General features: G+C 33.7%; 2 protein-coding genes across 2 annotated transcripts; one reads left to right on the forward strand and one right to left on the reverse strand.

Moving 5' to 3' along the window:
• Window positions 1-3,332: 3,332 nt before the first annotated feature.
• On the forward strand, window positions 3,333-3,656 carry LOC106799224 (secreted RxLR effector protein 161-like). Its single transcript, XM_014777396.1, has one exon. The coding sequence runs from the start codon at window positions 3,333-3,335 to the stop codon at window positions 3,654-3,656; it is 324 nt and encodes a 107-aa protein (XP_014632882.1).
• Window positions 3,657-18,241: 14,585 nt separating this feature from the next.
• LOC121175184 (uncharacterized) lies at window positions 18,242-20,079 on the reverse strand. The gene is made up of 4 exons (XM_041017482.1): window positions 19,894-20,079; window positions 19,719-19,788; window positions 18,777-18,875; window positions 18,242-18,342 (listed from the first exon to the last, which is right to left on the reverse strand). The coding sequence occupies exons 1-4, from the start codon at window positions 20,077-20,079 to the stop codon at window positions 18,242-18,244; spliced, it is 456 nt and encodes a 151-aa protein (XP_040873416.1).
• Between the last annotated feature and the right edge of the window lie 701 nt (window positions 20,080-20,780).

Raw genomic sequence — 20,780 nt, forward strand, 5'->3', positions numbered from 1 at the left:
GCAGCGGAACCAGTAGAACACGCTACTGAGGCGGTGAGGAATGCATACAAGGATAGCAAGAAGAAGGATGCGAAGGCAATATTCTTCCTGCATCAGAGTGTAGATGATGCGAATTTCAATTTGATCTTGAAGGCGACTTCAGCGAAGTAGGCCTGGGATAAACATGAGAAATGTTATGCTGGTGGAGATCGAATCAAGAAAGTGAAACTTCAAGTGTTTCAGCGACAGTTTGACTCGATGACGATGGAAGAGAATGAGAAGATTGCTGACTTCTTTGCACGAGTAAAGGTAGTCATCAATCAGATGGCTACACAAGGTGAGATTCTAATTGATGGAAAAATTTGTGAAAAAATTACTCGATCTCTGTTGGAAAAATATGATTATATAGTATGTGCTATTGAGGAATCCAAGGAAGTAAGTGAAATGAGTTTAGAATAATTGCAAAGTTCACTAGAAGCTAGATTGCTAGAGAACTTAGATTGCTAGAGAGAAATAAGCAAAAAATTGTTGAACATGCCTTATTGGCTCAATCTAGTAACAAGAATTCTGGTAATAGTAACAAAGGAAGAAGTGGTTTTAGAGGAAGAGTCGTGGTAGGAACAATAGAGGAAGAAGTGGCTATGTTTTTAGTAGTGGAAGAGGCCAGAATAATGTTGAAAATAAACTTGATCAGTCGTAGAGAGGCAGGGGCAGAGGCTACTATCGAGGTGGTAGCAATGGTAGAGGAAGAAGTGGTAGAAAAAGGTTTGATAATAGAACATCCAATGTTATAACTATGATAGGTGGGGACACTTTGCATATGAGTGTTATGCGAAGAAGGATTCCCAAGGTGATGAGGCAAATCTTGCCAAATGTGATGATGAGGAAAATGAGCTAGTAATGCTCATGGTGACTACTGCAGATGAAACGTGCACCATTGATGAATGGTATCTTGACACAGGATGTTCTACACATATGACTGGTCATAAAGAATGGCTTGTCAACTTTGATTCAAGCAAGAAAAATAGAATCAAGTTTGCTGATGGTAGAGCTATGCTAGCAGAAGGAGTTGGAAATGTGATGATCAAGATGCCGAATGGTACACAGACTGCATATCAGGTGTATTTTATGTACCTAGACTGGAGAGCAATTTGCTCAGTCTAGGACAATTAGTGGAGAAAGGCCATAAGGTGATTATGGAAGATAAAAAACTTAAACTGTTTGATTCAGGTGGCAAAAATAGTTTGATATTTGATGTTTCTATGTCTAGAAACAGGACATTTAGAGCCAATCTTGAAGCACTTTGCCATAAATGCCTAGCTGCAATAGTGAGTGAAGATGATTGGGTGTGGCATCACAATATGTCACCTGATTTAGAGACTTGCATGACTTGATACTCACATGTAGGGCTGCCATGATATGTACCAAAGATTATGTAATTGTGTTGAGTCTACAGCACAGAGACCTTTGAGAGCCTTTTAAGAAATTTGTTGAAACTAAGGCAAGAGAAAAGCTTGAAGTGATATACTCTGATGTGTGTGGCCCAATGAAGTGTGAATCTCTTGGTGAGAGTAGATACTTTTTATCATTCCTAGATGATTTCACTAGGAAAATGTGGGTGTATATCTTGAAGAGAAAGAGTGAAGTGCCAGGAGTATTCAAGAAGTTCAAGAGAATGGTTGAGAGACAAACTAGTTTCTTGATAAAAATTATAGTCACTGATGGAGGAGGAGAATATACTAGCAATGAATTTGATGAATTTTGTGTACTGGAAGGTATTGTGCATGATGTGACACCTCCCTACACTCCCCAACATAATAGTGCAGTAGAAAGAAGAAATCGAATAGTGATGAATATGGTCAGATGCATGCTTAATGGAAAAAAGCTACCAAAATTTCTTTGGGAAGAGGCTGTCTCCATTGCAGTGTATGTGCTAAACCGAAGCCCAACAAAAAGGCTCAATAAAATCACACCTGAAGAAGCATGGTCTGGATGCAAATCAGTGGTTAGTCATTTTAAAATTTTTGGCTCTATTTGTTATAAACATGTGCCTAATCAGTTCAGAAAGAAGTTAGATAGAAAAAGTGAGATAATGATACTGTTGGGTACGCTATCATGCCACTGATGGTTACAAATTGTTTAATCTAGTAACCAAAGAAGTGCTCGTGAGTAGAGACGTGGTAGTTGATGAATCCAAGGACTGGAGTTGGGATAAAGAGATGGTAGAGAAGCCTACAAAAGTTGTGATTGAAGCTCCTATTGATGAGTCAAGTGATTCTTCTGCTGTAGTAATTGATGACACTGACCAAGGAGGAGTAAGGAAATCACAGAGAGCTAGACAAGTCTCTAGCAGGTTACATGATTATGAATTGATACAAGATTTAGCAATAGGGGAGGAATGTGAGCTAGTACACTTAGCTCTATTTGCTGAATCTGAATCAGTGAGCTTGGAGGAAGCAATGAATGACACAAAGTGGATTAATGCTATGAAAGAAGAGCTGAAAGCTATTGAAAAGAATAATACATGGCAACTTGTGCCTCTGCCTTCTAAGAAAAAACCTATTGTAGTAAAGTGGGTTTATAACGTAAAAAAGAATCCGAAATGAGAGATTTCCAAGTATAAGGCCAGACTAGTGGCAAAGGGATTCTTCCAAAAGGCTGGCATTGATTTTAATGAGGTGTTTGCACCTATTGCAAGAATGGAGACAGTGAGAATTATTACTGCTATAGCAAGTCAAAAAGAGTGGCATATGCACCATATGGATGTGAAATCAGCCTTCTTGAATGGTCCTCTAGAGGAGGAGGTTTATGTGAGTCAACCACCAGGGTTTGAACAAGGCTTTGTATGCCTTTAAGCAGGCGCCTAGAGCCTGGAACAGACGCATTGATGGCTTTCTAATGAAGCTTGGATTCCTCAAATGCACAACTGAGCGTGGTGTTTATATAAAGGGAAACAATACTACTAACTTGACTGTAGTGTGCTTGTATGCAGATGACTTGCTTGTGATAGGAAATAATGAGACTGAGATTGCTAACTTTAAAGGAGAGATGATGAGAGAGTTCGAAATGACTGATTTGGACCTTATTTCTTATTTTCTTGGAATTGAATTCAAGAGAACTGATGAGGAAGTGATTATGCATAAAGGGAGGTATGCAAGAGATGTACTGAAGAAGTTCAGAATGGTTGACTGCAATTCTGCAGACACACCCACTGCACTGGTGTGAACTTGGTGAAAGATCCTAATGAAGAAGAAGTAGATGTAACATTGTATAGACAAATGGTGGGCTCAGTGAGGTACCTTTGCTATACTAGACCTGACTTATCGTATGTTGTTGGCTTGATTAGTAGATATATGGGGAATCCTAAACTTTCTCACTTATGTGCTACCAAGAGAATAATGAGGTATGTGAAAGGTACTCTCGATTATGGTATTTTGTTTTCCAGTAATTGTGCTGCCAAAAAATATAATGCTTTGGGATATAGTGATTCTGACTGGTGTGGAGATAAGAGTGATAGGAAGAGCACAACAGGTTATGTGTTCTTCTATGGTGATGCTCCAATCTTGTGGAGCTCAAAGAAGGAACAAGTGATAGCTCTTTCTTCATGTGAGGTAGAATACATTGCAGCTGCTATGGCAGTGTGTCAAGCTCAGTGGCTTGACAATATTTTTTGGTGAACTGAAGATGAAGGTAAAGGGTGCTATTACACTGATGGTGGACAACAAATCTGCGGTCAATCTAGCTAAACACCCAGTTGCTCATGGGAGGAGCAAACACATTGAAACATGATTTCATTTCATTAGAGAGCAAGTGACAAAAGGAAAGCTAAGTGTTGAGTATTGTCCAACTACTTTGCAAGTAACAGACATATTCACCAAACCATTGAAGATTGATCAGTTCAAAGAGTTAAAGAGCAGATTAAGAGTGATTGGAGTGCAATGAAGATATCTGTTGAGTGCTGTAAGGGTGTTGTAGCACCAGAATAAGTGTTATAGCACCATATTTGTGATTTGTTGTTTTTCTTTTACTGTTATTATAATGTTGAGTTTAAGTGATAGATACAGAATTAAAGGAAAGTATTAGAGAAAGGGGTAATTTTGTCTATACTGATATAAGTAGGGGGAATAATTGTAATTTTACAATAGGAGAGTTTGCTATGAGATAAATTCTGTGTAATTTCAATTTTCACAAGATATGCAATTCTGTTATTTTGTTTTTTTTTCTCTATCTCTTTCTTGCTCATCTTCTCCACTTTTTTTGGTGGGTTTGTGTGTGTGATTCAAGTTTCCATTGCCTGATTTGTGCTAAATTAATGTTCTAGATCCAACAACTATATGTCTCAAAAAGGATTTACTGAAGAATGAAGATGTTATTGCACGCATATATGTAAGTGTACAATTAATAGATTCGGAGGAAAATAAATATTTTTTTATCGATCATTTTGTTTTAATTGAACGTTTATCAATCATTTAAAAAGCGTAGTTAAGTATTAGATAGGTACTGATAGAAGTTATTCTTGTTAACTACACCTTTGTACATGTGTGGCTTGATGAAATGTTGCGCTCAACTCACTTTGCATCATCAAAAGAATTATACTTGAATAATTCTAATATCTCACGGTATAATTAGTAATGTGTTGAATGAAACATTAAAGACTTGAAAATTAGTATTAAGGTTTTGATTTTATAATTTTGTAATGCTAAACATATTTGAAAATATGTGATATTTGTGTTGAATATTTTTAATCTAGATATGAATAGTCTATTAAGTCTTAATTTTTCTTGGAAACAACAAGTTCAACACAGTTTAATTGATTACATGATTATGTAATCAACTATAAAGTATTAAAACAAAAGAATTTTGACTAAAGTCATTAAATTAGTTAATTATCAGTTTTAGTAATCCATTATAAAATTAGTTTTAAAAGAAAGTAGATTGATTATATTATAATCGATTAGACTGAGTCTTAATAGTAATAAAAAAATACTAGTCATTACTGGCTCGTCTTGACCGAGGTCAACATGCCTGTTATGAAAATTGTCACCTCTGATTACTTTTAACTTTTTTAAAAAATTAGTTTTAACTTGTGCATAAGGTAATTTTAATTATAAAATTTTAGTAAAACGTGAAATAAGAAAAATGAAGAAATAAAAAAAGGAGAGAATTATTTGAGTAGGCAAAATCCTTGAGGGAGTGACACGTGTCCATCCAAAAGTTTATTTTAGAAGAATAGGTTTGTTAAAATTTTCTTTCTATAATTATATTTTAACAATAGGAGACTAGTTTCTTTGTTGTTGTTGTATTTTTTTTTCCCTTATTCTAACAAATCTATAGAAGACTAGTTTCCATGGATTTTTCCATTAAAATATTATTATGCACCTCAAATGTATTGATTATTAATTAATTTCGTTTCTTGGATTTATGGATGCAGTTATAATAAAAATAACTAGACCTCTTCAAAACCGAATGCCAAATACCCAGTCAGCTTTTCCTTTTATTTATTTAATTAATTTGAAGTTTAAAACTGCACCATACTAATTAAATGTGTACGAAAATGTTTATATCTAAGTGAGCACTGGGAAGTTCTTTTCTTTTAATGCTGCATGGAGATGTGGTTTTCTTACTCCTCAATTAAGAATGAACCAACATCTAAGTCAGACTGAAAACGTGGCTAGCTTCTCCATTATAATTTAGTTATATGAAAAAGTATTACCACGTAGTTTCCTAGTTTGATACGTGGATTTTATTTATCAGGTTCATGATTTAAATATTTCTTAAGGTACCAGAATTCAGCAGGTCAAGTTAACGAGAGTAGTATTTTTTGTTTAGCAGATACTCAGTCAACTCTTCCTTATTTCTTAACTATATATATCTATGGAGACTTTTATCGATGTGAACAATGGGAAGTTATTTTCATCTAACAATGCATTGACGTCATTCCGTAACTCTTCCATGCATGAAGAAAGGATTTAAGATCCAAAGTCAGTCAGAATTCAAAACTGGTTTGGCAATATCTTTTTATTAGGAGATATAAAGTGGTTGGATGATTAAAGAAAAAGAAAAAAGAGAAAAAAAATCACGGATTCAATCTCTTCTGCTAAGAAGTTTAACACTAACAATTTCCCATAAGAAAACCAGATCTTTTTATTTTTAAATACTTTAACACGGTTCTGATTTGAGTCATATGTACTGCAGCATAGTTTTCTTTTTATAGAATTTTATTTTACGGGTTCATGATTTAAATATTTCTTCAATCGGGCACCAAAATTCAGTAGGTCAATTTTTTTTTTTTTAATTATATGTTAGCAAATACCTACCACTTCATTATTTAATTGGAGTCATTTTCTGTGGGAAACTTCTTTGTAAGCTAAAATTAAATTAAGTAAATATCATTGACTCCATGGTGCATGACATTATAAATTTCGGTGACTATATGAAGCAGGGCTGGTATATATTAGTTTGGTTACAGCTTTAATTTCCACAAACACTGGGAGATGGCTCGAACCAGCCTTTCTTCTATATTTGTTCCTTTTCTTATTCTGCTAATGATCGCTTTTACTTTCTTTGCACAGATTACTCCAATTAGTGCAGGTTTTCCTATTTCACTGAAATATGCAAAGATGTACAAAAGCACTTGTGTATAGAATTGTATAATCACAAATCACTATTTTAGGTTTCACCGGCTTATATTTAAGGTTTAAAGTGTTTTACAAAGAGTGTGTATATTTAATTAATGTTTGGTGGATGAATTAATTAGTCCATGTAGGTGTTTAATATGTACAAGTTTCTTGAATCTAGAAACATATACATATTGAACAGTTAACAGCATATTGTCTGTTTAATTTGCAGATCTGAAGATAAAAAAATTGGGTCGTCTCCGAAATAGTCCCGTTTAAAATAGGGCTAAAGGCCATGGTTCCAAACTTTTTGTTTATACAGCTTCACTGTGCTAGGTTTTATGAATAAATCACACTATACGTCTATAATAGACAGGGTTTACTGAGGATTTTAATCAAAAGGCCTTTTTATCAATTACTAGTATTGTCTTTTTAGTGGGTGTTTGACAATCATTTAGGACAAACTCAGTGTGTGGATGTACGTTCTGCGCGCCCCCAATTGGTGAGTGTGGGTGTGTGGATGGGCGTTCCAATTTTTATTTATCTATTGCATGTCTGTTTTAGGTGGAGAGGGTCTTCATCTCTCTCTTATACGGAAATGGAAAGCTAGCCCAAAATTGTTCTAATAACCAGTTTCATTAATCAAATAATATTTAATTTAATTAGAATTAATATTTAATTAATTTTAAATAGAGAGCATTTATGCATTAAAATGATAATAAAATTAGCATTTTCTTTGACCCTGCTTGGATATTTTTGTTATTATTAATCTGAGACTAGTTGAGAGTTTAAATCTTAGCTTACAATGGAATATCTTCTAAAAGAATATGTTTTTGCTAGTTAAAATTATTCTTGATATACTTCTTATTTGATTATCATTAGAATATTATGATATAATAAGGACCATTAACTTGTGACAACTTAACACTCTTGATCTTATAAATAAACAATATTTATTTTAATATACATACCAGGTTAATTGAGATGTGACATCTTGTTAATCAAGTAAATTAGAGATATTTAAGTTGTGATAACCTAATGCTCCTAACTTCACAATTAAATCTTAATTTATATTTAAAATTGGATAAATTGAGATGTGACTTTTCAATATAGTAAATTAGAAACATCTAAGTTTTAACAACTAAACGATTTTGACTTCACAACTAAAAATTAATACTTTGAAAATACCAAATGGGTTTAGTTGAGATGTGGCATCTTACTAATCCAAAAAAATTTGCACACTTGAGTTGTGACATTTTGGTGAGATCAAATTCAATTAAAAGTCCACATCAACACGGATATTTTCAAAAGAACTACATAACATTGATTTTTCATTTTATTCAAAGATCTATGTAGGAGCAATGTTCTCCCTTAATTATCAAGTTCAAAAATAATTTTCATAAATATAATCCCATCCTAAAATTCACAATTAAAAAAATAGTTTTGTTAATAATTTATTAAAAAAAACTATAATAAGACATTCATTATTTCATACATTATGTTAAAGCATAACTATTTTAAAATGTATATTATAGTGTTAACTATAAGAAAAAAGGGAGTTAACGAGGGTTGTATTTTTGCCTTACCAGGAGTCTTAAACCCAGTTAAATGCATTAAAAAGTAAACTTTTCATTACAAGAGCATATCAGAAATAGATTATCTCTTTATTGATAATCAAAGTAATCATACAAAAGTAACAATAGACTTACATAATAAAATCAACCTTCAAATTAGTCATTGCTACATTAAATACAAGTATCAAAACGAGTAACAAAACAAGAAATCTAAAGTAAAACCAGCCATTAAAATGGTCCATTAACACCATCACATGTCTCAAGCTCGTCTTCATCAATGTTGTATTCATGCATATACAAAATCAGTCTTTTTCACTCCAACTGTGCTAGAATTCATTACTTGAAAATAGGGTTTTAACATTGATTATTAAGAACTTTTAACATCGGTTATTAACTGATGTTGAAAATATCGACGTTGAAAGTAATACTGTTAACATCAATTTTCCAAAATCAATGTTAACATAAAATTACAACATCAATTATTTAAATAACCGATGCTATATAGTAAGAATTATATATATAAAAAAAGTCATATATCTTCATATTAACATCGATTTTTACCAAAATTGATGTTAATATGTGCACACAACATCGGTTTTTACTAAAAACCGATATTGATATGTATATACCAAAATCGATGTTGTTGATAATAAAACAACATTTTTTTTATTAATCTGAGTGTTTCCAATCTGGCAACTGGGGCATATACTTCTATATAATCAATTCCTTGTTTATGAAGAAATCCTTTTCCAATGAGCTTGGCTTTGTGTTTTGCAATTGAGCCATCTGGTTTGAGCTTTACTTTAAACACCCACCTCACATCAATTGGATGTTTATTTTGTGACAGATCAACCAGCTCCCAGGTTCTATTTTTCTTTATGGCATCTAACTCTTCTTTCATAGCAGCCTTCCATTCTTTGATATCCAGGGCCTGGTTCCAGTGTACAGGTTCAGTGTCAACCATAAAAGCAAAATGTATCATTTCACCATCATCAAAGATTGAACTATTGTTGTATAGTTCATAATCTACAAGTCTTGTGGAGGGAAATCTTGTTCTGTGACCTTCTTATAGGAGGTTGCATTGAGCTAGTAGGGTTAACATCCTTGGTTCTTGGGCTGTCCTCGGGAATATACGAACTGGGAATTTTAGACTCATTTTCCCACTTTCAGTCTGTAGTTTCATCTATCACAACATCTCTGCTAATCACCATCTGCTACTTCAATTCAAGGGGCTGTAAAGTTTGTATGCACCAATTGGATGATATCCAACTAGGATAAGAGTGAAGCTCTTATCATCTAGCTTTCTTATGGACATGGTTTGGATATCTAACTTCAGAGACCTGAAGTTCAAATTCATATTTTGTGGCCTCACCTAAACTAACTACCAAAGTACTTATTTTCCTTAAAAAGGTTTTATAAAAATATTAAACAGGAAAAAATTTAACGTTAATTGGGGTTGACGAAAAACCATCAGAAATTCCTTGTAGTTTTAGGAATAAACGTGGGTAATTAATTGCGATTATATAAGGCTATGTAAATTTCTTGTGATACCGATGATGTAATTAAACCTCATTAACAATACATTGTTAAAATATGTTTTCTTGTTAATACATTTCCTATCCATAATTGTTTTGTGAACCCATATCTAACTTGGAGACATTTTGATAGGAAGCATCCAGAAGGGAGACCAAAAAGGAAAACAAATTCCCCAAAGCACCTTAGTCATTTCATATAAAAATATTAGTTGTGGAAAAGCTGAGTTGTCACTCTGCTAGTGGTTCAATTTAGGAAATGTTGTCTGTCACCCTTATTTCAATTCCTTTTTATGTTATTTTCTTTATTATTAGTTATGAGTATTGCTATATATGACCATTATGTATGAAGGCAACATCTATGAATAAACAGATATTTTCCTTTTCCTGTTCGTTAAGGAGGCACCTAGTCCTTGAATTCTAGGCTTACCTTTCCTTGATTCTGCAGAACATATCAACTGGTGCTTTCATTGAGTCCTTGTCCTCCCATGGTTGAATCAACTCGTTCCAAGTCTAATTGGGATTGCATCGAGGATTCCATCACCAAGCTGACCTCCAACCAACTATCATTGATTGATGAACTTTCCTCTCAATGCAAACACCAAGCCTGTCCCTGAAAATCGACGAGCTTCTTCAGAAATTTGCGACTTTTGAGCCTCACCCTTACACACCTTCTTCCTCTTCGACCTTACCTAATCCCACTGCAAATGCAACCGCAACCCCATCCAACCCTTATCGCATGAAGCTTGAGGTACCTCGTTTTAATGGTTCAGACCCATTAGGCTGGATCTTCAAGATCACCCAATTTTTTTATTATCATTTGACACCTGAACAGGACCACTTGAGCATCACATCCTTTTACATGGATGATTCAGCTCTAGCATGGTTCTAGTGGATGACTCGAAACAGCCAATTAGTTTCCTAGCCAGGATTTTTCCCTGCCCTCAAGACACGATTTGCCTCGTCATAGTATACCGATCCCACAGGCGACCTGTTCAAGCTCACCCAACGGGGGTCTGTCGTGGATTACCTTTCTCACTTCCAAGCGCTTGCCAGCAGGGTTATTGGTCTGCCTCCACCCTTCCTCCTAAGTTGTTTCATATTTGGCCTCAACCTGCAAATTCGTTACGAGATTCAGGTACTTCAAACTTTGACCCTCGTTTAGGCCGCTGGGTAGGCCTCATTACACGAAGAGAAGTTTCATGAAATTTCATGATCTGTATGCTCGCACTCTCCCAATTATGATACTAATCAGCAAGTGTACTGAGTTGTGCAAGTAGTATAAAACGGTAAGAACCGAGTATCGAATCACAGGGAACTTGTTTCATTTAGAGAGCAATCATTCAGTAGGTAAACATTTGTATAATGCTAGTAAATATTAAAAGAAGTTGTGTCTACAGTTCTAAGTTAACTACAAAATGAACTATCTAAAGGTGAGAGATAAATAGATGATTAAAAACATTGGGCCTTTCTACTGAATCTACTTGATGTTATTAAGTATTTTCTCTATTTAAGGTTGTTTTTTCGTGTTCTATGCCCAAAACAACTACCCAAACCAGGATCCCTCGAGTGAGTGGGTCTAACTCTATCTAAACTTCGTTCTTGATCCCTCATCGAACTTAGCTTAAACGAGTTTCATTAAGATTATGACATAATATAAACTAAATCCCTGCACTCCGTGTCCAGACATACAGTTCTCTAGCCCGCTCTATCCAGTTCTAAGGATTTAAAATACTTTCCAATGCTAAAAATCCTAACTTTACAAACAAATGGGTGATCAAGCCACAAGCATGAAAGAATTAAGTGCAGATAGAAGCAATGAACACATAAAAACAACTTTAAATAGATAGTAAAGGATTTTACATCAAAGTTCAGTAGAAATCCCCGACAAGAAATCTAGCCTTCCATTGCAAGTTAGCACCTTTTAGTCCAAGAATAGGTTTTTGAAGCATAATTAAGATTACAAAGTGGTGGGGATGTCTCCTCCACCTCTAAAAACCTAATAATCACCCCTAAACTCAGAATCCCTCAAAGGCTGAGGCTTTTCATCCAAGTTCTTCTCTCTTGCTCTGTTTTTTAGCTCTGTTCCGTCTCCCCCCCAAAAGAACTTCCTATTTTTTGGCAACTTCAATCTTTTAAGGGCTTTTTGATCTTGAAGGCTCGCTTAGCGCCATTTTCCCGCTAAGCGCGAGTTAGTGAATTTTTGCTTAGCGAGCTGGGCGTGTTGAGCGCGAGAAGAGACAAATGACTCGCTGAGCGAGCTGATAGCGCGTTGGGCACGTGCATGAATGGCAGATTCTCTTGCAGATTCTTCTAATTCACTAAGCGAGTTGAGTGTCTCACTTAGCAAATGTTACTCGCTAAGTGCATATGCCTCGCTTAGCGAGACACCAGCTGCTTCAACCTTCTTCTTCTTCATCTTTTAGCCTGAAACTGAAGTTAACCCACATTGATTCACAATATTGGGAATATCTATTGAGTGAAATTAAACTAAACATAAAAATATGTACAAACCTACAAAAAAGAACCATAAATTGGGAAAAAGATATAAATTTCATGAAGTTTTTCAATACAAAAGTTAGTCGTAAATAACTTTTCATGAAACAAGGTTATTGGTCTGCCTCCACCCTTCCCCTTAGGCCAGATATGATTTGCACATGGGAAACCCCTTCCCCTTTCCCTCTCAGCACCTTCTATCTATAGTTAGTCGTAAATAACTTTTCGTGTAATCTGTGACATTTCATGATCTGCACATGGGAAACCCCTTCCCCTTTCCCTCTCAGCACCTTCTATCTATAGCTCGCAATAGTCATCATCGTTGATACCTCCACAGTTGAAATCGCCACCAGTTCCTTTCAAACGACTGTCACCGAATGAGCTTGCAACTCACCGCGAGAAGGGTTTGTGCTTCAATTGAGACAAGAAATACCACTGTGGTCACAAATACACCTCCAAGGTGTTTCTTCTTATCATAGAAGAAGAAGAATACCCGGTAGACGACAGTCCTCTTATGGAGCTTCGACCCAAACCACTAGACGAAATAGGCTCCCTACAGCCCAAATTAGCCTTCACACTTTATCTAGACAGTTAGCACTGGAGGCCTTGCGTTTAGTAGGCTGTGTTTCGAGCCAGGAGGTGGTGATATCAATTGACGGGGGTAGTATCCCCAATTTCATTCAAACGCACCTGGCCCAAGTCTTGGGTCTTCCGGCCAAACCCATAAAACCACTAAGGGTCCTTGTTGGACATGGCCACGAGATTGAGTGCCACCATCTTTTTGCCGACGTTCCAGTCATCGTTCAAGGGCATTCCTTCGCCATTGACCTCCATGTGTTATCATTCTCGGGCATTGACCTCGTTCTTGGAGTTTAGTGGTTGAAATCGTTGGGACTAGTCCTCACGGACTACAATGATCTCACGATGAAGTTTCTTTGCGCAGACTGTGTTGTGGAATTGAAGGTGACACGAATTTGGAATTGCTCACCATTTATCCACCGCAGTTTGCAAAGAGGGAGCCAGTGGATTCTTCCACATTATGATGCTCTCATTAGAGCCCCCTTCAACCCAAAACATTAACCCACCCTCTGTTATTTCAGTAATAGCATCCCTCATCAACAAATTTACGGACCTCTTCCAAAATCCATCTTCTCTCCCACCCCCCCTGATCATACTAGTCATAACATCCATTTGCTCCCAAACACAAAACCAATAAATGTGAGGCCCTACCGGTACCTAGACTTTCAAAAACAAGAAATTGAGAGCCAAGTGGATTTGATGTTGCAAAAGGGCATCATCTGCCCAAGCACAAGTGGTGGTTCTTTTGGTCAAAAAGAGAGATGGTATGTGGCGGTTCTGCGTAGATCAACTATCGCACCCTCAACGATATCACTGTCCGCGATCATTTTCCAATACCCACTATCGATGAGTTACTCAATGAATTCGGCGGCGCATGCTCATTTTTGAAGTTTAGGAAATGTTGTCTGCCATCCTTATTTCAATTCCTTTTTCTGTTATTTGCTTTTCTGATAGTTATGAGTATTGCTATATATGACCATTATGTATGAAGGCAACATCTATCAATAAACAGATATTTTCCCTTTCTTGTTTGTTAAGGAGGCACATAGTCCTCAAATTCTAGGCTTACCTTTCCTTGATTCTGCAGAACATGTCACGTTTCTTTAGAGTTTGTTTTATACTTTTACATGTTTCCCCAAAATAAATTATGGTGATGACTCTTGATTATCATTCAATTCATGTTTAGCTTGTCGTCCCGTCACAATTTTGGTTGTGACAATTATCATTTTAGAATATACAGCCACTATTATTTCTTTTCCCTCACTCTATAACTTAATATTGCTCAAATTTGAAATGAGCTAAAAAGAAAAGAAATAAGTGGAAAAATATAATTAAGAATAAAAGTAAGAGGAAGCCAAAAGTAAAAAAAAAAAATGTTTCCTTAACTGATAGAAATCAAAAGAAAAAAAATGAAATGTTAGTTAAATAAAAAAAGATAATAAAAGAAATAAATAATTTTTCTTAAAACTATTTATAGTTTAACTCCAAAAATTAAGCTTTGTCACTCCACTATTTTTTCATCAACATAAAAATCATTTAATATTTTTTATTTTATGTTATATAAATTGTTTATTTTTTAAGAAACTAAAACAAAAAAATGGGAAAGAAATAAAATTTCTCCTCTACATTCAGACCAAATTAGAGAAAAGATATCTGCTTGGGGCTCCAAAAACTATTGCTTCTTTCTCTTTAAACAGTGAAAATTTGATATTTTTATTTTATTCAATTCTCTTTTCTTCATTTCTTATTTTCCGGTCTATGGTCAAACATGAAAATTCTACCATACATTTAACATAATATTTAGTATGAAAACTCATGCATCCATGTGATTTTGACAACATCTAAAATCGTGGTATCACATATCATCTCTCTTTTTTCAATTTTTGTGTTTTAATGTAGTGCCCAAGCAATGACTAATCAATCTCTGGAGTTCGGTCAAAGACGTAGAACCCAGTTTGCGATTTGAGGTTCGCACTTAATTATGACTTGACGTCAAATAAATGACATAGTTAGGATTTAACCTTAAAACCATATATTTATACTCATCTATCATTAAACAAACAACTTAATTTTGGGTTGGTATTACGTATATACCTCTTTATGCTTGTGCATGCTTCCCTTATATGTATGAAGGTCTATTATCTATTTGAACAGTTGTACGCAGTAATTAATATGAATCCAGGGATGCATTGGTTGATGTCATTCTGTAACTCCTCAATTAAGAAATGCTTCAACGACGTACCCTATACAAACTAGAGACTTGTCAAATTTAAAACGTGGTCTGAAAATATCTTGTCTTTGTTTTTTTTAATGTTAGATTTCAATATGTTTTTATAAGGAAATTGCAAGGAGTTTGGTCAGGCCATGTAATTTGTAAGGAAATTGACTTATGTCCAATATCTTATCACTCATTATTCTCAATTCCTCCTTATTTTCATTTTCGATTTAAATATATTTTTAATCTTATAAATTTCAATTATTTTTTCTCTAAATTTCAATGTGAATTTTTAGTCCTCAGTTTTTTTTTAAGAAAATGTGTTTTAATTAATTCTTTTTATGACAAAAAAATATTATAATAAATTGTGCATCCAAATCCCAAAAATCAATTAAGAAGAACTAAAATGATAATTTCTTAAAATTGAGGACTGAAAGACTAAATTTAAATTTAGGAAACCAAAATCAACAATGACCCAAAATTAGTTTGAGAGATAAAAAAAAAAAAACATATTGAAATGGTATTTTGCATAAAATCATGCAATAAAGTGCACGATAACCAACATTTGAAAGAAGATAAAGAAACATGTGATAGAAGAGGTAGAGTTTTTCTTCCTTTTTTTGTTTTTTTTTTTTTTGTTTTACAGAAAAAAGACGCAAGGTTTTAAGAGGTGAATAAAAAATCAACAGTAGTATTGACGAAGTGCAAAAAAGATGTTAGAGCTTGAACTTCCAAAAAAAAGCTATAAAAAGACAGTTCTATTATTGTTAATTACTATTGACTAAACGTTTATTTATTTATTTTAAAAAAATATTTTTTCTTCTTTTCTTATACTTTGTACGTTCCTACAAAAATTCTTTCAAATGAGTTTGCTTGAAACATCAAAATTTCTAGACAAGATTCTGATTTAGTCATATGTACATATTAGCTCGTAGATATTACTTTTCTTAATAGTTGGATTTTATTATACCCATTATTTTTTCTTTTTGTTATTTGCTAGTAATTATGCATGACGTCAATACCTTTGGGAAATTTCATTGAAAGCTGAAATAAAAGTAACTTTGACTCCATTGCTTTTGGGACATTATAAATTTCGGTGACTATGAATCAGGGCATGTATATTATTTTGGTTTCAGGCTTTCAACTTTCAACATAAACTAGGAGATGGCTCGGACCAGTCTTTCTTCTATATCAATACCTTTTCTTATTCTGCTGATAATAGCCTTTACTTTCTTTGCACAGCTAGCTCCAGTTAGTGCAGGTTTGTCTATCTCATTGAAAGATATATGCAAAGATATGTATTATGTAAAAAAGTATGCATGTATCGTAGAATCACAATGACTACTCGAGCTTTCACCAGCTTATATTTAATGTTTGGTTATATATTCCATGTAGGAGTTTAATATGTAAAAAGTAAACTTTCATGAATGTAGAAACATATATTACATCTTGAAGAGGTAACAATATGTTGTCATTTGAATTTGCAGATCTGCAAAAGAGAAAATTTGGTCCCATGTCAAGTCCACCTCCTCCACCTAGGCTTTCTCCTGGACCTGGTTCAGGTTGAAGCCAAAACGCCGCTCCTCCTCCACCTAGGTAACAATATGTTAATTAATGTGTTAAAAAATTTATTGATACTCCTCTAATTAATTTCTAACATTGAGGTATAGTTAGTTAAATGCATGTTTGGATTCTCATTTGTGATCCATGTTTTAACTGATTTCCACATTGCTACGCACCAAAAGTAACTACTTGTTTGCTTTGGTAATGTGCGTCTGACCCCAACAAATGGAATCCAACAAGGTAAGAACCCTGCCATTCAATAATTTTTCGTGGTACTTGATCCTGAAATGTTACAATGGACCTCAAGCTTTGATTCTTACTTTGTTTATATAGCTTTACTGTATTAGGTTTCATATATAAATCGCATTGTATCCCTTAGACAGGATTTATTAAAAAAGTTATTCCATGTATTATGTATAAGTAAGATAATCGATAATAAATAAAAAAATCTTTTAATTTCCTCTAAATCGAATTATATAATTATAAGACTTTTTATTTATTTATTATCGATTATCCTACTTTTACTGACCGTTTTACAATCATTTACCTTCTCTCAGAAACTAATCATTTACCTAAATTGTAGTTAAGTAGTATTAGATCAAATTTTGAGTTTTGCTTCTTATAAGACAAAAACTGCCACACGGAGCAGCACTAACTATAAAGAAAAGAACTACAGTTTATAATCTAATACAATTTTTATATAATAAAAAATTATTAAAAAAGATCAGGAATTGATGATCTAATAAGTTGTTAATTTTCATTTTGCTCTTATTCTTGTTATACCTTCTTTATTGTGGGACTTGGATGTAAATGTTATGGCACTTCACTCTCTTTGCGTCATAAAATTAAATTATAGTTAATTATTCTAACATCAAACACTATAAATTAATAATATTATTAATTAATATAATATAATATATCACTATTGTAAAAAAGATATTTAACGACGGTTAATAGATGCATTTAACGACGGTTACAAATCATCTTTATAACTAACGTTGTTGAAACTTGAAACCTTTAGCGATTGTTATAAGACAACCGTTAAGTCTAATTTTCTATAATGGTTGTTAGCCGGGACCATCTTAGAAAGTTCACTTTCTAAGAGGGGTCTTAGCTCACAACCATCTTAAAAAGTACTTTTTTTAAGATTTTCTAAGACGATCACAGCTAACAACCGTCTTAGAAAGTACACTTTTTAAGATGATCGTTAACTAACAGCCGTTTTAGAATGTTCACTTTCTAAGACGGTCCCAGATAAGAATTATCTTAGAAAGTGTCTTATAAAATTGATATATCAAATTATATTCAAATGTAATACCCTTTTCATTTTTAACGAAAATTAACTTTTTTTAATCATTCTTTATTTTTTGCTAACAAAATGTGGTTGGTACAAATATATATGGCTAACTTAATAAAAACATGTGAAGTCAAATTTGAATGTTAAAGATCAAAACATTAGAGGATGCAAAAAGAAAATTTCCAAATATTTTTTTAATACTTTGTAGTGCTTTTAAACTAAGGAAAGGATACTTGAATAATGAGGAACGTTATGTGCACAATGGAAGAGCTCTCCAATTCCATGACCACAATATCATTTTACCTATGGGGTCATGGGAAAAAATGAGTAAGGAACAGATGATAACCATGCACTAGTGTGAACAAATAACAATAAATAGATTAAAAAAATCAAAGAACAAAGAAGTAAATCATTACCATTGAAAAGCCAAACATTGAAGCATGACGATTAATAGCTTCACCAATTTCACGGAATCGTACCCCAAGTTTAACTGAATTTGTTTTACAAGAAGATTCAGGATCCCATCCCATGGTTTAATTTCTTAAAATATTATGTATGTTTCAATTATAGGAAGTATTTTAAACACAACAATCACAACATAATCCAAATGCCAAATGCATACTTTTAACAATGCATATTTACACCATATTAAGTAGCTAATATGATTCAATATCAGTTACTTAACCCTTCTGTCCTTAATTTATATTTTTACCAGTTAAATGATTTGTTACCTTATAATTTGGGAATTTTAAGTTAGGACCAAATTTGTAGTTTGATTTATGAATTGATAACGAACCTTTAAGGTACACATCAAACAAAAGACAAATATAAGATCCAAGCCTGCTATAATGTTTCAAAAGTTCAATTATTTTTGAAACTTAAACAAGACACAAACTTCAGAATTGAAATCAAATGGATACATACCAATGGATATTGCCTTCTCCAGGCACTCATATGTGCATTTTATTAGTTGGCGAGACTCTTCATCAACATTTCCCACAAAGTGTGTTTCATTGAGAGCACCTGCATAAAAATTCATATAATTAACCAACAGTCAAATTATGAACAAGTGAAACTGTGAAATGTTAGACGGTCGGCAAGTGTACCGATTCGCACAAGTAGTATATAAAACGGTAAGACCATGTATCGTATCCACAGGGAATTTGTTTCACCTAGACTATGTATATTCAATATATAAACACTTTTAAGGCTTGCAACAAGGCAAATATTGAGTTCTGCACTATTAATCTATTTAAACAAAAAAAATAGAATATTCAAAGCTATAAAATGTGACAACTATCAAGTTAAAAGCTTTGGTGAGTGTCCTACTGAATTTCTCTTGTTGTACAAAAAGTGTTTTTCTCTATTTAATGTTATTCTAGTATTCTTACACTGAGAAATTACTCAAACCATGATTTCTCACATGAATGAGCCTAACTATCTTAGATCACTACACTATTCCTCAACAAACTCGCTCTAACACTACAAGGAAAATGACGTTTACCTACAGTCAAAATCTATTACTAGAAGTCCAAAATCCATAGGTAGATGTATAAAGGACTTTGTCCTACAGACGTTTTTTGCGTCAACTTTGAGGGGTATACAGTGACAACTAATAGTTTGTCACTATAGGCTTTACCTACGGATATATTTTTACCTATAGTCAAATTTAACTATCACTATAGGTAACACCTACTATTTCAAATGTGTAGGTAAAAGATATTAATTTATAACTATAATCTCTAACTGTAGGTAAAAGTCAATTTACTTGTACCTACGGTCTTCTGTAGGTAAATGTCATATAATAATAATAAAACTAGTTCCTAATTACACTCTTTGTTGATTATAATTTTTAATTAAATATACATAAGCTTATTATTATGCTGCACAAAGTTAGAGATCTGCTGCAACATGACCTTTGAAAAGATACAACAACCTGCAAAAGGAGTTACATCATGTATAACATATAAGAAACTGAGCAAGTGGACAATTTCCATTCAAATATACATAATGTTCAATAGAAATAGGAGAGAAAGAGAACCTTCTCATTTTGTGTAAACAAGCAATCTAGCAGAAGGGTGCGATCATCAGCATTTAATGCTTGCTTAAGCAAAACATGTACAGAGTCTGCACTTGGAGGCCTTGCTGGGACAAAAGATTCTTGCTCTATATCACTCCTTGATTTGTTCCCATCCAGAACACTTAGACTAGCAAGTTTCTCTCCCATTGTTGGCTCATTCAAATCATCATCAAGAAGGACTCCTTCAACAACCTCATGTTGATCTACATTAAATGATAGTACAAAAAATACCAATCAATTCTTAAATATACTCAGATGGTGGTACCGTGGTAGTACTACTGCTCATCATGCCAAAGAGTAAATTTTACATAAACTAATGGAGGATGTCTTATGGGAAGTGTAGGACCTCTACACAGACTTCCTGAATTTAAATCACACTTCCAAACTTGAAGATGTTTACCCTCAAAATATGATGTAACTAAATTTTTAGCATCATTCGATATAGAAATGTGCTCTACATTTACCTGTTGAGGAATAAAACTAAAATGTAATGATGCTTTTAACTTGTAAAGACAAATATTCATATCCAGAATAAGTAATGAAGATTACCAAATCATTAGGGAACTTCAGAATCTCTTCCCCAATTTCCCAGCTTATAACCCGTGGTCTAGAGCTGACAATAGCTAAATATTTTTCATCTGGAAAATTAGAAAAGAAACAAGTGTCAGTTGTCATGCAATAAGATGAATGAATATGATGGACCAAGCTCTAGATGAAATTAGCACTCACCATGCGAGAAAGCCAGAGAAGTAATAGACTTTTTTGTGATTTTAAATTCCTTTAAAAGCTCTCCTGTTTCAGTATTAACCCCGTATGCTACCCCATTATGTCCAACAATGTGAAGAAGA

This window comes from Glycine max, chromosome 7, assembly GCF_000004515.6.
Source record: "Glycine max cultivar Williams 82 chromosome 7, Glycine_max_v4.0, whole genome shotgun sequence".
NCBI classification, from domain to species: Eukaryota; Viridiplantae; Streptophyta; class Magnoliopsida; order Fabales; family Fabaceae; genus Glycine; species Glycine max.

Coding starts and splice junctions, on each gene's coding strand:
- LOC106799224 (XM_014777396.1), top strand. CDS start 3,333: ATGGGGAATCCTAAACTTTCTCACTTATGTGCTACCAAGAGAATAATG.
- LOC121175184 (XM_041017482.1), bottom strand. CDS start 20,079: ATGGGAGAGAAACTTGCTAGTCTAAGTGTTCTGGATGGGAACAAATCA. Junction 18,876..19,718: donor CAGCATAATAATAAGCTTAT/GTATATTTAATT, acceptor ATTTTTATGCAG/GTGCTCTCAATGAAACACAC. Junction 18,343..18,776: donor GGAGAAGGCAATATCCATTG/GTATGTATCCAT, acceptor AAACAAATTCAG/TTAAACTTGGGGTACGATTC.